The following is a 14,007-nucleotide window of genomic DNA, read 5'->3' as shown; positions in this document are numbered from 1 at the left end:
GCAAGAGTGGGGCCGGTTTTGGGCCCCCGGGGGTTGTTTTTGTTTCAGGGCTGTTCGCTGCAAAATCTGCCCTGTAACAAAATTGGCCGAAAACCGGCCCTGGCAAAGAGCTCGATGGCACCCCCACCTCCCCACCCCCCACACCCCCCCTAGTGGGGTGGAGGGGCCGGCCGAGCACTTTGCCAGGGCAGGTTTTGGTTCTCAGTCCGGCCCCGGGAACACCCCTTCAACGCACGGTGCTGCGTGTGAAGGGGCAGTATTTACAAGGAGAGGAAAAGTCACGCAGGGTGGCTTTTCCTCTTCTTGTAAATATGGAGGAGCCCCCTGCGCCACCAGGACGTCACGAAAAGTGACATAGTGGTGGCGCAGGGGGCTTGTAAATCTGCACCCATGTACTTGCGTAGTAATGGATGAAATCCGTTGTCTAAGGTCCAACAAAGGACCTGCTTTTCCTCTGTTGAACAGACCCTAATTCCCATTCTCACGAGGCCAGTCTATGCTGGATTGTGCATCGAACTTTACCGAGTTCTTTATACTCATGATCTGCATGTTTTGCTGCTAATAGTATCGATGGCATGTTTCTTGCACTTCGAATTAATAATTTATTACATACATCTTTAAACTTTGAACCCTGTCTCTCATTCTTACTGAGAATGCTACAGGTCTGATTCTTGATTTAATCTGACATGTAACAGGATTCTGGGGCAGTCTATGGCAACAAATTCATTTTTAACAATATTGAGGCATTCTGCGCAGTTGAATGCACATGTTAACTAGCATTGGCAAAGGCAATAGATCTGGCCTGGGAAAACCATTGCAATGTTCATTTTTAACACTTTTTAAAAGTCTATGCATATGTCACAAAACATGCCATCGCCTAAATGTGGAGGCTATATGCTTGCAATAAAAAACACTTTAAAAGTAAATTAAATATTGCATACAATTTTAATAAAACATCAAGGGTGTGTTTGAGGATGCAGATGTATTTAGAACAAGTAAAGGAACCCTTTTGAGTTTTAATGCACATCCTAGGAATATAAGATTCTTATGCCACACTACTCTAGGTGAAAACTTAGGGGCAGATTTACAATAACTGGCGCATCCCTGCATATCAGCAGGGATGCGACAGTTATTGTGCGCCGCGGCTCGGCCACCATGGATGCGCCGCATTTACAATGCGATACAGAAAAGGGGGTGGTGATGAACAGAGTGTCTGAATACAATGCGGCGCACCAGGGGGCACAAACAGCACAGATGCGTGACACATCTGTGCCGTAAAGGCGGCGCATTGCTGGAGTTGCGTCGCAAGCGCGACGCAGCTCTAGCAATGCTCTGGGGGGCCCAATCCTTATGCCTGCTTCAAGCAAGCGCAGGGTTTTGACACAGCATGGGCCCAAAAGTGACTGAGTGAAATCTTGTAGATTTCACGCAGCCACTTTTAGGAAGCGTTCCTGCACCGGAAGGCCCCCCCCGCGCGCAGGAACGCCTACTTCTGCCGCAGGGCTTTACAACGTGACACATCTCCCAGATTCATCATGTTGTAAATACCCCGCACCATGGCACATCTTTTGCGCCGCCGCTGCGTCACAAAAGCGACGCAACGGTGGCGTAAAAGAGGCGCAAGGGGCTTGTAAATTTGCCCCTTTAGAAACCCCTCCAAAATAAGTAATAAAAATCAAAAGAAATAACAAAAGAAAAGGTTAGACAGAAACAATTCCTATTAAAAAAATATTATTCCAGTTTTTCTATCCTATTCACCTGTTTCTAGGATAATTCTCATTCACTGGACTGTTGTAACTTCACAAGAAATCGGAAGCCTCTCGTCTCTGGCACTTCCGCTGCTCACAGACCTCAGAATGCCTATGCGACGGTTCTGAACCCATGTTGGCTTGGGTTCAAAGCGGCGGAGAGGTCTCACCAGTCTACCAGACATGTACTTACTGTGGCCGGTTCCCCGTCCAGCTGCCGTCCACCATGGTTGGATACGATAACTCCCTGAACCCCGTGCTCCACCGCCAGCTCCGCGTCCTCCTTGGTCAGAATTCCCTTGATGATGATTGGCAGACGGGTCAGGCTCTTCAGCCAAGCGATGTCCTTCCAGCTGATGGACGGGTCGAGGGTATTGAGAGGGACCCCATAGTTGTCTGGGCCATGGTCCTCCTATAGAAGAAGGCACAGATGCCTACAGCGATTAACCAAAGCCTGCAGGGTCCTGAACTACTAGAAATGGTCAAATGTTAACAAACTACAATAGCTTCAGACTGACATTTGGCTTGTTTAGGTTGTGATTTTGGAATTCTAAATTACAATTATTTACAAATGAAAATATATTTACTTTTAGCAAGTCCTCATTGGAAGGTCACAGTGAAACTGACCTTAAACCACTGGTGTGGTTCATCAGTTTAAAAATTCCTTTGTAATTTGTAATATCATAATTTTTTTTATATTGTATAATCCAATGACTTATCATTTTATCTGTTTCTTCATTTATGTTTATGTATTGTTTTCTCTTTAATTTTTTAATAAACTCAAACTTAAAAAAATAAATAAAAATGAAAACCTTTTCTGTAGCAGTAGTAGTAGGTGGGAGAGCAGGAGTACATTTATTTATAAGTGAACAAGGCGGTATCAAATCCAGGTTCAAGTCGCACATAACAAACAACTTATGAAACGCTAACTGCACAATCAACAAAATAAAATGAACAGAAGGTATAAGGAATAAAACAAGAAAAAACTGAGTATGCTCATCAGGGTGGCAGGAATCAAGAGGCACCATTTCAATTTCGGTTTCATGCAGCAAAACCATGCAACATGACAAGCATTCCAGAGTTTAGAGCTTAGAGCCCTATCAGACCTTTCTAATTCAAAGTATTCTAGCATCTGGCCGGAGATCGAGCCCCAAAGTGCTTTATTAAGAACAAAGATTGTCTCGTGATCACATTTCTTTTGATCAGTTTTGGGTGCCGTCAGTGTCTCTTTGTTGTTTTGTGGAATATCCCAACATGTCCCTCGACCGTACAATGGTCTTGAAAGCACTGGTGCTGGCATCAGCAGGAGGTGACTCGCGGCACTCACTAATGGAGATGGTTTAAAAGTGTGTACCATCGGTAGTGACCTAGTCCAAGGACTAGGGGGATGTGGGAGTTCAGCTCCTTGACCACTGCCAGTCTGGCTTTAGAACAGGTCATTGCTCCGAAACGGCTCAGACGCGCATCGTGGGCGATGCCCTGAGACTAGTCGATCTGAACGAGCCCTGCCTGCGTATACTCTTTGATCTCTCCTCTGCATTTGATGCGGTCAAACATGGCAACATGAGAGACCTTTTGGAGAAAAGGATGGGGTTATCTGGTCCCGTCTTAAGTTGGATTTCCTCCCTCCTCCATAATAGATCTCAACGATCCAGAGTCGATCAAACCCTGTCGGACATTAATCCGGTACCTCAAGGATCCACACTCCCACCCACGCTGTTCAACTTGTTTTCTGAACCACTCATTAACATTTTTACAGAGTCAAACATACGGTACCACATGTATGCAGATGACACACAATTATACTTGATATTTTCCTCACCTGAAGATATCAAAACTCTTAACTTCACCCTACTGTAACCCCAACAATGGTTAACCCGCAATCAGCTCATGCACAACTCGCTCAAGACAAAATTTCTCCTGATCGTCCTCTACAATCTCTCAACTCCCACAGATGTATGTCTCAGCTTACAGCGCTCAGCTGTGCCCCACATGTTGTTGATTCTACTAGATCATTCGGCATTTCATTGGACAAATACCTGAATATGCAGATCACATCAGTGAAACTACCAGAGGAGCCACTTTCCTTTCGAGACCTCGAAGAAGAATCAAACCCTTCTTACCCCTAGATGACTTTCAGTCATCTCCCGACCAGAGTACGGGCCAGGCCGCCTCCATTAAGGGCCTTTCTAAACTTTGCTGCGAGGTTCATCATCAGATCCAGCAAACGCGACCACATCACACCTGACCTGAAACATCTCAAACGGCTCCCGTTGCAAGCAAGGATTCCGTTTAAGAAAGCCTGCATGGCTCATAAGGCTCTACATCACAACACTCCCATCTACCTGGCTGAAAAACTTGAACTATTGGGTGGGAGTCGCTCCCTCTATTGGGGAAGCCACAGAAGTTCAACAAAAAAAACCTAGAACCGCTCCTTTTTGGATCTTTTCCCCCAGAATATGGAATGCAATTCCTCCTGAAACTAGATCTAATCCTTCGACTACCTTCTTCAAAAACAATTTTAAAAAGTCTTGCTGGAAAGATACCTTCAGGATTAGTTACTAATTAGGTCCATGAGTTCCTCATCTCCCCAAGTCGGACTACCCTTCCATATTCATTTTTGTTTCCTATGTTTTCTTAGCCATTTGTGCTCCTTGTATATATTTTGTTTCGGGCCTATTCCTTTATGTTGTTGTTTTTTTTGGCTTTTCTTTTTTGCTTTTTCTGATACTACTTATTTGCTACTTGCACAACATATTGCCAACTGTATTCTTATTTATTTATTGCCTGTTTTTTTATGTGTTTTAACTTGTTTGGCTATTTATACAGCGCTCTGATACGCGAACAGGTCTTGTTCGCACTCGCTATACAAAACTCCTTACATAAATAAAATAAATAAGGATGAATCAAAAGTGACCCTCAAGGTCTTAATCTGTGTTGCGGAAGAGATCCTACCTAATTCTCTGGCCGCAAACCCCCCAGCAAAGATTCCTCAGCACCTGGAACCAAGGTTTCAATATTACGTGGTTTAAGACGTCAGCGATTCCTCATCATCCAAAAGCTAATTTTGTTTTGAGGCAAACTAACAACTTTTGAATCTTTGACGTCATCATTTAGACCTAGAATCAGCGGCGTATCATCACCATGTACATCTGAAACCATAGACAATGGCCCTTGATCACAAATGGCCGAGGGACCTTGGAACTATTGAAGAACAAGAGCAGAGAGCGCTGAGGTTGGAGACGTCACAGGGGTCATTCTTGGAATCCGCTCTGCACAGACTCAATTAGACACATTGACTTATATTGATTCGCGATTGGATATAATCTAGAATTCTACCGCGTAACCCAAGCTTTTGATCAAACCTCTTGCAAACAAGTCAGTTTCAATAAGTGCATGCAAGTCATGGCTCAGTGTGTCACTAGGTGTTATAGGATTACAGCCACCGAGTGGCCCTTTGGCAAAGCTCCGCCACATTCGTCTGGGTGTTTTACATGCCCGCTTTTGTCTCCCTTAGAAGTGAATCCCAGATTGGCAGTCAGAAAAGATTGAGTATTTTTCCAGATAGACCCCAAGGTGTATCAATCAATTGACCTGTCAAAAATAGGAGAGTGTAAATTGTCCTACAGTTGTTTGCAAGTGCAGGGTCTAATGGGGCTTTCTATATTAATTGGGTAAACACTGCATTTGTATAGCATTATGGAGCCTCACTGCAACCATGTGGTTTAATTATTTTCTTAATAACCATACTTAACAAGTGGCCTAGGACCCTTATTACTCAGAGACTTCTTCCATGAACTTTTGTGTCCAAGAATAGTTCGCGGTCTCACCTTAACTTTTTAACCTGCATGCCCCATCACCGTCCTCGTTAATTCATTTCCATGGCCTCCATTTAGTTACTTAGAGAGACGACACCCAGATTTTCTTTGGTACGGACAACCGACCAGGAATGATGCATCCTTGGACATCTATCCATAGGAGATAGCGAAATGGAGGGAAGACATTGGCTGAAAGTCAGTCAAGATAGTACAGGTGGAAGCCATGCCCAGTGGCACTCAGTACTGTGGCTGAATGATTAGTGACTATGGCCAAGCCTGTCAACGGTGGTGAAAATGTACAACCGAAGATTCACCAGCAGCAACAACCTGCACCTTCGACCGTAAATTATCCATCTTCTGATCGCAGACGGCTGCCATCAATAGACTTGGCTTTGATAGGTTTAGATTAACCCTGGGCGAAGAACTACGCTCCGTTCGCGGAGCTTGCGGAGTTTCGGCAACTCCGCGTTCCGCGGAGAACGCGTAGCTGTCGATTACTCCGCGATCCGGTGCGTAGCGTAGTTCTCGCGTGCTGAATAACATTATCGCGTGCGCGGCAATGGCTTACCTTGGTTCTGCGTTCGCTTTTTCCCGGTCGCGTGTGCCACCATGTAGGTTCGCGCGATATTTAGCGCGATCACGCACTTTTGTAGTGCGAACGAGAAGATGAGTTCCCGAACATGTCTTGCACAACCCGAACACGTTACTTGTGACCCGGAACAGGAAATAAGGGAACGCAAGCGGGTGGGACAAACCTCTTGGGTAACTTTGCGCGCTAGCCATCCCGAGCATACAGGCAGCGCCCCGAACACGCGCACTGCGCTCCCGAAGACGAAAAACGGCCGCGAACGGGTCTAGCAAGCAACTACGCATGTCCGCGGAGCTACGCGTAGGTCGCGGAGTGCAAGTGCGTCTTCGCATAGCTCCGCGGAGTGCGGCTCCGCGAACTACGCCCAGGGTTAGTAAGAACCAATTTCGCAGCACACTTATAGGAAAGTAACAATTGAGAAGATGTCTCAATGGACATAAAGTTCAAAGTTCAAGAGTGAAGGGGTTGTCCACAAGTCAATGTGCAATTTCTTCTTTTATTGTTCAAACATGCGCCAGCCGACACGTGTTTCGTCGCCAGAAACACACCGTTTCTGCGACTCCTCAGGGCTGGAGAGGATACAAAACAATGGGTGGAGTATACATTGATACGAAATGAACCAATTCGTAATTGTGACTGTATAAAGTGCGAAGGTGTGAGGTGAATAAAGCAGTGAAGATGTAGACTGTTAGCATATTACTTTACGTGGATGCACACAAGACCACCCAAACACCAAGTAAGAGAATGTTTCGGTACAGTGTAGTGGAATGGGTGGGTCGGTAGTGTCTATTAACGTGGAATAACAAAGTTATATAATTTAACATTACTAGCATTCCTATTGGTGTCGCATAGAGAGGAAAAACGTAAGTGACTACATAAAATGTGGGAATAGGAAGAATTCTTGACCTAAAATAAGGACGGGGGTGTGCATCATACCTATAAGAGTAGAGGTAAGGGATCTGCAGGTCTGTGGTGCCCAGGCGGGGGATTAGAGGAAGGGAAAACAAAAGAGATAAATGGCGTCACATAATGCTCCAAAGTGGACCGATGTTATTAAAACATTACGTTGGTGCAGGGGTTTATGGTGGGAACGAACTCTGAGTGCGGATACAGAGAGTAAAAAAGAAGAAAAGAAAAGGGAATTCTCACCGCGGTGCCGGTGATAATTCCGACCCGGCTCCGCTCAAGGCCAGGTAATGTTGAGATTGTGCACGGTTGTCACAGGAGTGCAACGAGATTGTTGCAGGGTGAAGTGAAGATCCCTGGGGATAGGAAAAAGGTCTCATAAAAATTCAGTGGATCTAAAGGAACAAGCCCCTCTCCTGTTCTGGAACCCATGTAGCAAGAGGAATTGAGTATGTCGCTCACCTTATTAAAACTTGAACCACGACACGGTTCGCGACGTAAGAGTCAACAAGTAGTGTTGAATTTCCGTGTTAGCGGTGTGGTGGTTAGCGAGGCTTGGGTGCTAAGCGGTCCCTGTGGGGATCCATTGTCATCAGAAACATAAGTATAGGTGTTCCACATAGGGGTCGGAAATGCGGGGTTCAGGTGGCAGGAGGGATGGAAAGAAAAAATGAAAAAATGAAGAAATGCGTCAGTCAGGGGGAAAAATACTTAAGTAGAAACTACTTTTGGTATAGGCATAAGCAGCATAGTCCTCGAATGTTCAATCCGCCCCCAGTAGTTAATACAGCTTGTACCCTACCGGTATGCGATTGTTCTCTCAGCCAATTGCACCATCCCAATAGTTGCCAAAACCATGGAAAGCCCCGTGTGCTCAGGTCAGCCCGCTCACATAGAGGCAATAAGGTCTCGCTCTGTAGAGGGAGACTCCTGTGTCCAAAAGTGTTAATGGAGCTTTGCATGGCGAAATCTAAATTGCCGATACAGGTAGGCTGGCGGTCTGTTTCAGACAAGCGTGATCGCGATTCACGCTGTACTGTAGCATATAGCAAAAGCCTATGAGGCTGCCCATCGGTATTCACCTAAACGAGACCCTGCATAAGGCTATGTTACAATGTTCGATCTTGGGCGAGAAACGTACCCGTAGTGCGGGGAATATTCGGCGGAGACTCTGTTGAGTGCACGCTTCTGTTCCGGGTGCGGTCACGTGTCCCTGCACCCGGAAGTGTATTTAAAGACTAAGCCTGTCGGGTCCCGGATGTGGGAAACTAGAGCGTCACGTATAATTGTCTACCTAATACGATCTTCGGCAAAACTATAGTGCATAGTAAGGGGCTGCAGTGGAGTGTGATCAGAAAGATAGAAATACATAGCATGGACGGTGACAAAGAACACGGGTGCATATAAACAAAACACATACACAATATTAGAACGAACGAGAGAACAATGTTAGCTTTGCAGTGCGCCCAATCTTGACCTCACACCTAAAACCCTGCCCCTTCGATTTGTCTGACATAGGTGAGGTGGGCTGCCGCCGCACATCACTTCATTGAGGAGAGTCACTCATCCTCAACATGAACCGGGACAAGGCTGCCGAAGAACTTTTCGAGAATCTTGCCAAAGGCATGTCCACATACAAAGCAACCACCAGTGGCGCTCCTAGTAACGCCAAAGAGGAAGGACTTAGAGATAAATTCATCAGACTTGAAAGACTAAAAAAACATGAACATTCTAAATGGTGGGATGGAACCACCCTGAAACAATACGCGAGACTTAGACGCGTACCCAGGGGACTTAGGGCCCAGATTTTCCCTACCTATGACGATCTAGACAATGATCTTCTAGGGAAATGGGAAGAGGCTCTCACCAACAACTCCCACACCCTCATGGATATTCTCATCGAGAGTTCCGATCGAAAGGTAGCTAAACTACAAGCCGAAATTGCCACTCTAGAGCAAGAAATTAAGGACTTAAATCGTCCTGAATCCACTGTAAAAAACTACAATAAGTTGGATGAAATCCTGTTAAAACACCAAAATGAGATTAAAAGCCGCAAAGCGAGACAGCTAAAAAGAGACGAGGCCGACTACACTGATGGCAGAATATTTACCTATGATAGAAAATATGATTTCGTGATTAAGAACAAAACTCAAAAGAGGAATGACAGACTGCACGAAACCAATCTAAGCTCAGCTTCCTCTAGCACTGCATCTCTTAGCACAGTCAGCATCAGTGAGGACGAGGCTACACGCACAGACAGTGAATCCACCCCTTTTTTATGCGAGATACAAAGAATCAGGAGAGGCAACCGCATACTAGAACCAAATCCCGGAGGGGTAGGAGGGGGAAACGTAGAAGACTACAGAAAGAAACTCCGCTCTGGGAACAACCGGAAGCAGTAGACAAAGATCATGGAGAAGTACAAGTTATCAACTTATCATCAAAGACACTGTCTCCTACCATGATATCTCTACTGAGCAAAGGCCTCAACTTCAACCCTTACACTAACACTGATGTTTGCAAATTGAAAATTGATTTGTTTAAATTTGTGCGCAATCTAAAGGTTAAAAAGCATTTTTCTAATTGTGTGACTTCCAATAAAACTACGAAAAACATTCCCACTGAGTTTGAACCTGGTGTCCTTACTATTAATGATATTCATAACACCCAGCTTCTTCTCTCTTTAACTGACCATGAGGAATCACCTTACGATACCGAGAAACTACTAGAAGAACTCAACATCGAGTCTGATTTCAGTATTGTAAGTGGGCTCAGATCCAAATCCAAATGGATCCCCACCTTACCGGGTGGGAATTCAATAGACAATTTCCACAAAAGGGTTTTAGAAGACATCGACAAAATTGATAATCTAAAAGACCAACACACATTCAGGTACAAAGACAATCTGACACCAGAGGAGCGGGCAGCCCTAAATACCTTGATCAGAGATCATGATATCGTCATTAGGGAGGCTGATAAGGGCGGAAATATAGTGGTTATGAACAAAAAAGACTACAATGATGAAGTACTTAGCCAACTTAAAGATACTACATGCTATGAACCCTTGAACCACAATCCTATTGCCCCTCTTACGACCCTGATTAACAAATCTCTACTAAAATGGAAGGAGGAGGGTCTGCTTAACGAAGATGAATACCTTTATCTAAAAGTCTTCAGACCTAGACATCCATGGCTTTACACACTGCCAAAAGTACACAAAAACCTCCCTTTCCCGCCTGGCAGACCTATTATCTCTGGCATAGGGGGCCCCACTGAAAGACTATCCGAATATGTTGACCTATTCCTAGGACCCCTAGTACGCAATCTTCCTTCATATATCCAGGACACGAAGCACATTCTGAGCCTCTTATCGGATCTACAGTGGCAACAAGGTAACTTTCTAGTCACCATGGATGTGGTATCTTTATACACAAGCATCAAACCAGATCTAGGGTTGGAAACAATAACCAAAGTATTACACAATCGACCAGCTACTATGTGGCAACACACAAATATGCTGATTGCCATGATGGACCTCATCCTCAAGAATAATGTGTTTATATTCAATAACTCATGGTATAAACAAACAAAAGGTGTTGCCATGGGCTCTAAATTTTCCCCTTCCTTTGCCAATCTCTTCATGGGGGCATTGGAGAAGGACCTGATTTGGGGACCTAATGGTGTCCCATTTGTAGACTCAATAGTATTTTGGGGAAGATACATTGATGACTGTTTTCTAATCTGGTCAGGCACACATGAACATCTAAAAGACTTTCATACATACTTGAATCATAACACATGGGACATGAGCTTCACTATGGAGTCTAGTCTTGACAGAGTAGAATTTCTGGACCTGGAGATTTTTATTGCCAATAACAAAATCAACAGCAGACTTTTTAGAAAAAGCACGGCATGCAATTCAACCCTACGTGCAGACAGCGCCCATCCACCACACCAAATCAACACCATTCCCTATGGTGAATTTCTAAGAGCACGCAGAAATTGTAGTGACGACAAGGACTTCTTTCTTAACTTGAGGGAAATGAACACTCAGTTCAAAAAAAGAGGGTACACAGATGAACTACTGCAGAAAGCGACCACTCGGGTCAAAAACATTAAAAGAGGGGATACTCTAAAGAAAAAAAAGAATCGGATGCATCCAAGATCCGTTTGATTACAGATTACACTAGTCAAAATAGAACTCTACGCAGAAGCCTAGTTAGGCATTGGAGTATTCTCAAAAATGACAAAAATATTCAGGAGTACACTGGAGAATACCCACTAATCACTTACAGAAGAGGAAGAACATTACGCAACAGACTTAGCCCTACCATCCCAAGAGACTCATCAACCAACATCTGGCTAACAACACAGAACACTGGCTTCTTCAAATGTGGATTCTGTTCCATGTGCCGTTGGGCCAAACACAAAACTAAAGAATTTCATGACACTAAAGGAACGAAATTCACTATCAAAATGAACATCAACTGCACCACACGATTTGTAGTTTACATTATCGAATGTGCTTGCAAGAAAATGTATGTGGGCAGTACCATCCGTCCTTTGAAAGACAGAGTAGCGGAACATATTAGGGCTATTCAGAAACAGGATCCCAGATACCCTGTAGCCCTGCATGCAGCCGCATGCGCGGACCAGAACCTTGACAAAACAATATCCTTCTATGGGATTGACACAGTACCCCCAGGAGTTAGGGGTGGCAACCGAGAACTTAAACTCAGGCGCTTAGAAGCCACTTGGATTCTGCATCTACGGAGCGTGGAACGCGGATTAAATTTTGATCACGAAATGCAATATTTCTTGGGTGATTAAAATTAATGGTATCGCCCACATTGCACTCTATCCCCCCTTGTAACCTAACTTAAACATCACCCTGCCTAACTTCCCAACCACGTAACCTCAGTAGTACACATCTCTTCGTGGTTGAGGGGTGACTAGATGACCTAAATTTGTATATTATAGACTCCAAAACTCCCTTGAGTTACACATGAGGTGTGAACATAATTTGCTACATAAGTTGAGGGGTTTTTTCTCCCAAAATCTCCCATTCTCCTCAAATCGACATCATGAAGTAGTGAGATTTCTACCAAAATCTCTCCACTTCTTTTTATTCAGAAAAGAATCACCACAAATGAGGGCATAATTAATTTAGTTTAATAATAATACATCACTCTCATCTAATATCACCACCTTTAAACTTACTTAGTTCTAAGATGATATGTAACTCTATAGAAATTGAACTTAGATACAGCTAACATTGTTCTCTCGTTCGTTCTAATATTGTGTATGTGTTTTGTTTATATGCACCCGTGTTCTTTGTCACCGTCCATGCTATGTATTTCTATCTTTCTGATCACACTCCACTGCAGCCCCTTACTATGCACTATAGTTTTGCCGAAGATCGTATCAGGTAGACAATTATACGTGACGCTCTAGTTTCCCACATCCGGGACCCGACAGGCTTAGTCTTTAAATACACTTCCGGGTGCAGGGACACGTGACCGCACCCGGAACAGAAGCGTGCACTCAACAGAGTCTCCGCCGAATATTCCCCGCACTACCGGTACGTTTCTCGCCCAAGATCGAACATTGTAACATAGCCTTATGCAGGGTCTCGTTTAGGTGAATACCGATGGGCAGCCTCATAGGCTTTTGCTATATGCTACAGTACAGCGTGAATCGCGATCACGCTTGTCTGAAACAGACCGCCAGCCTACCTGTATCGGCAATTTAGATTTCGCCATGCAAAGCTCCATTAACACTTTTGGACACAGGAGTCTCCCTCTACAGAGCGAGACCTTATTGCCTCTATGTGAGCGGGCTGACCTGAGCACACGGGGCTTTCCATGGTTTTGGCAACTATTGGGATGGTGCAATTGGCTGAGAGAACAATCGCATACCGGTAGGGTACAAGCTGTATTAACTACTGGGGGCGGATTGAACATTCGAGGACTATGCTGCTTATGCCTATACCAAAAGTAGTTTCTACTTAAGTATTTTTCCCCCTGACTGACGCATTTCTTCATTTTTTCATTTTTTCTTTCCATCCCTCCTGCCACCTGAACCCCGCATTTCCGACCCCTATGTGGAACACCTATACTTATGTTTCTGATGACAATGGATCCCCACAGGGACCGCTTAGCACCCAAGCCTCGCTAACCACCACACCGCTAACACGGAAATTCAACACTACTTGTTGACTCTTACGTCGCGAACCGTGTCGTGGTTCAAGTTTTAATAAGGTGAGCGACATACTCAATTCCTCTTGCTACATGGGTTCCAGAACAGGAGAGGGGCTTGTTCCTTTAGATCCACTGAATTTTTATGAGACCTTTTTCCTATCCCCAGGGATCTTCACTTCACCCTGCAACAATCTCGTTGCACTCCTGTGACAACCGTGCACAATCTCAACATTACCTGGCCTTGAGCGGAGCCTGGTCGGAATTATCACCGGCACCGCGGTGAGAATTCCCTTTTCTTTTCTTCTTTTTTACTCTCTGTATCCGCACTCAGAGTTCGTTCCCACCATAAACCCCTGCACCAACGTAATGTTTTAATAACATCGGTCCACTTTGGAGCATTATGTGACGCCATTTATCACTTTTGTTTTCCCTTCCTCTAATCCCCCGCCTGGGCACCACAGACCTGCAGATCCCTTACCTCTACTCTTATAGGTATGATGCACACCCCCGTCCTTATTTTAGGTCAAGAATTCTTCCTATTCCCACATTTTATGTAGTCACTTACGTTTTTCCTCTCTATGCGACACCAATAGGAATGCTAGTAATGTTAAATTATATAACTTTGTTATTCCACGTTAATAGACACTACCGACCCACCCATTCCACTACACTGTACCGAAACATTCTCTTACTTGGTGTTTGGGTGGTCTTGTGTGCATCCACGTAAAGTAATATGCTAACAGTCT

The 14,007-nt window shown here is 44.6% G+C and overlaps 1 protein-coding gene across 4 annotated transcripts in view; it reads right to left on the bottom strand.

Moving 5' to 3' along the window:
- HAO2 (hydroxyacid oxidase 2) overlaps nucleotides 1-14,007 on the bottom strand; it is a 174,966-nt gene that overhangs the window by 22,938 nt on the left and 138,021 nt on the right. For all 4 annotated transcript variants that reach the window (XM_078656360.1, XM_078656357.1, XM_078656359.1 and 1 more), the window contains one exon: nucleotides 1,942-2,160. In XM_078656360.1, the coding sequence (XP_078512486.1) occupies nucleotides 1,942-2,160 (219 nt within the window). The remainder of the gene's footprint in view (nucleotides 1-1,941; nucleotides 2,161-14,007) is intronic.

This window comes from Lissotriton helveticus, chromosome 8 (assembly GCF_964261635.1).
Source record: "Lissotriton helveticus chromosome 8, aLisHel1.1, whole genome shotgun sequence".
NCBI lineage: Eukaryota > Metazoa > Chordata > Amphibia > Caudata > Salamandridae > Lissotriton > Lissotriton helveticus.
This window is presented reverse-complemented; position numbering and strand designations above follow the sequence as displayed.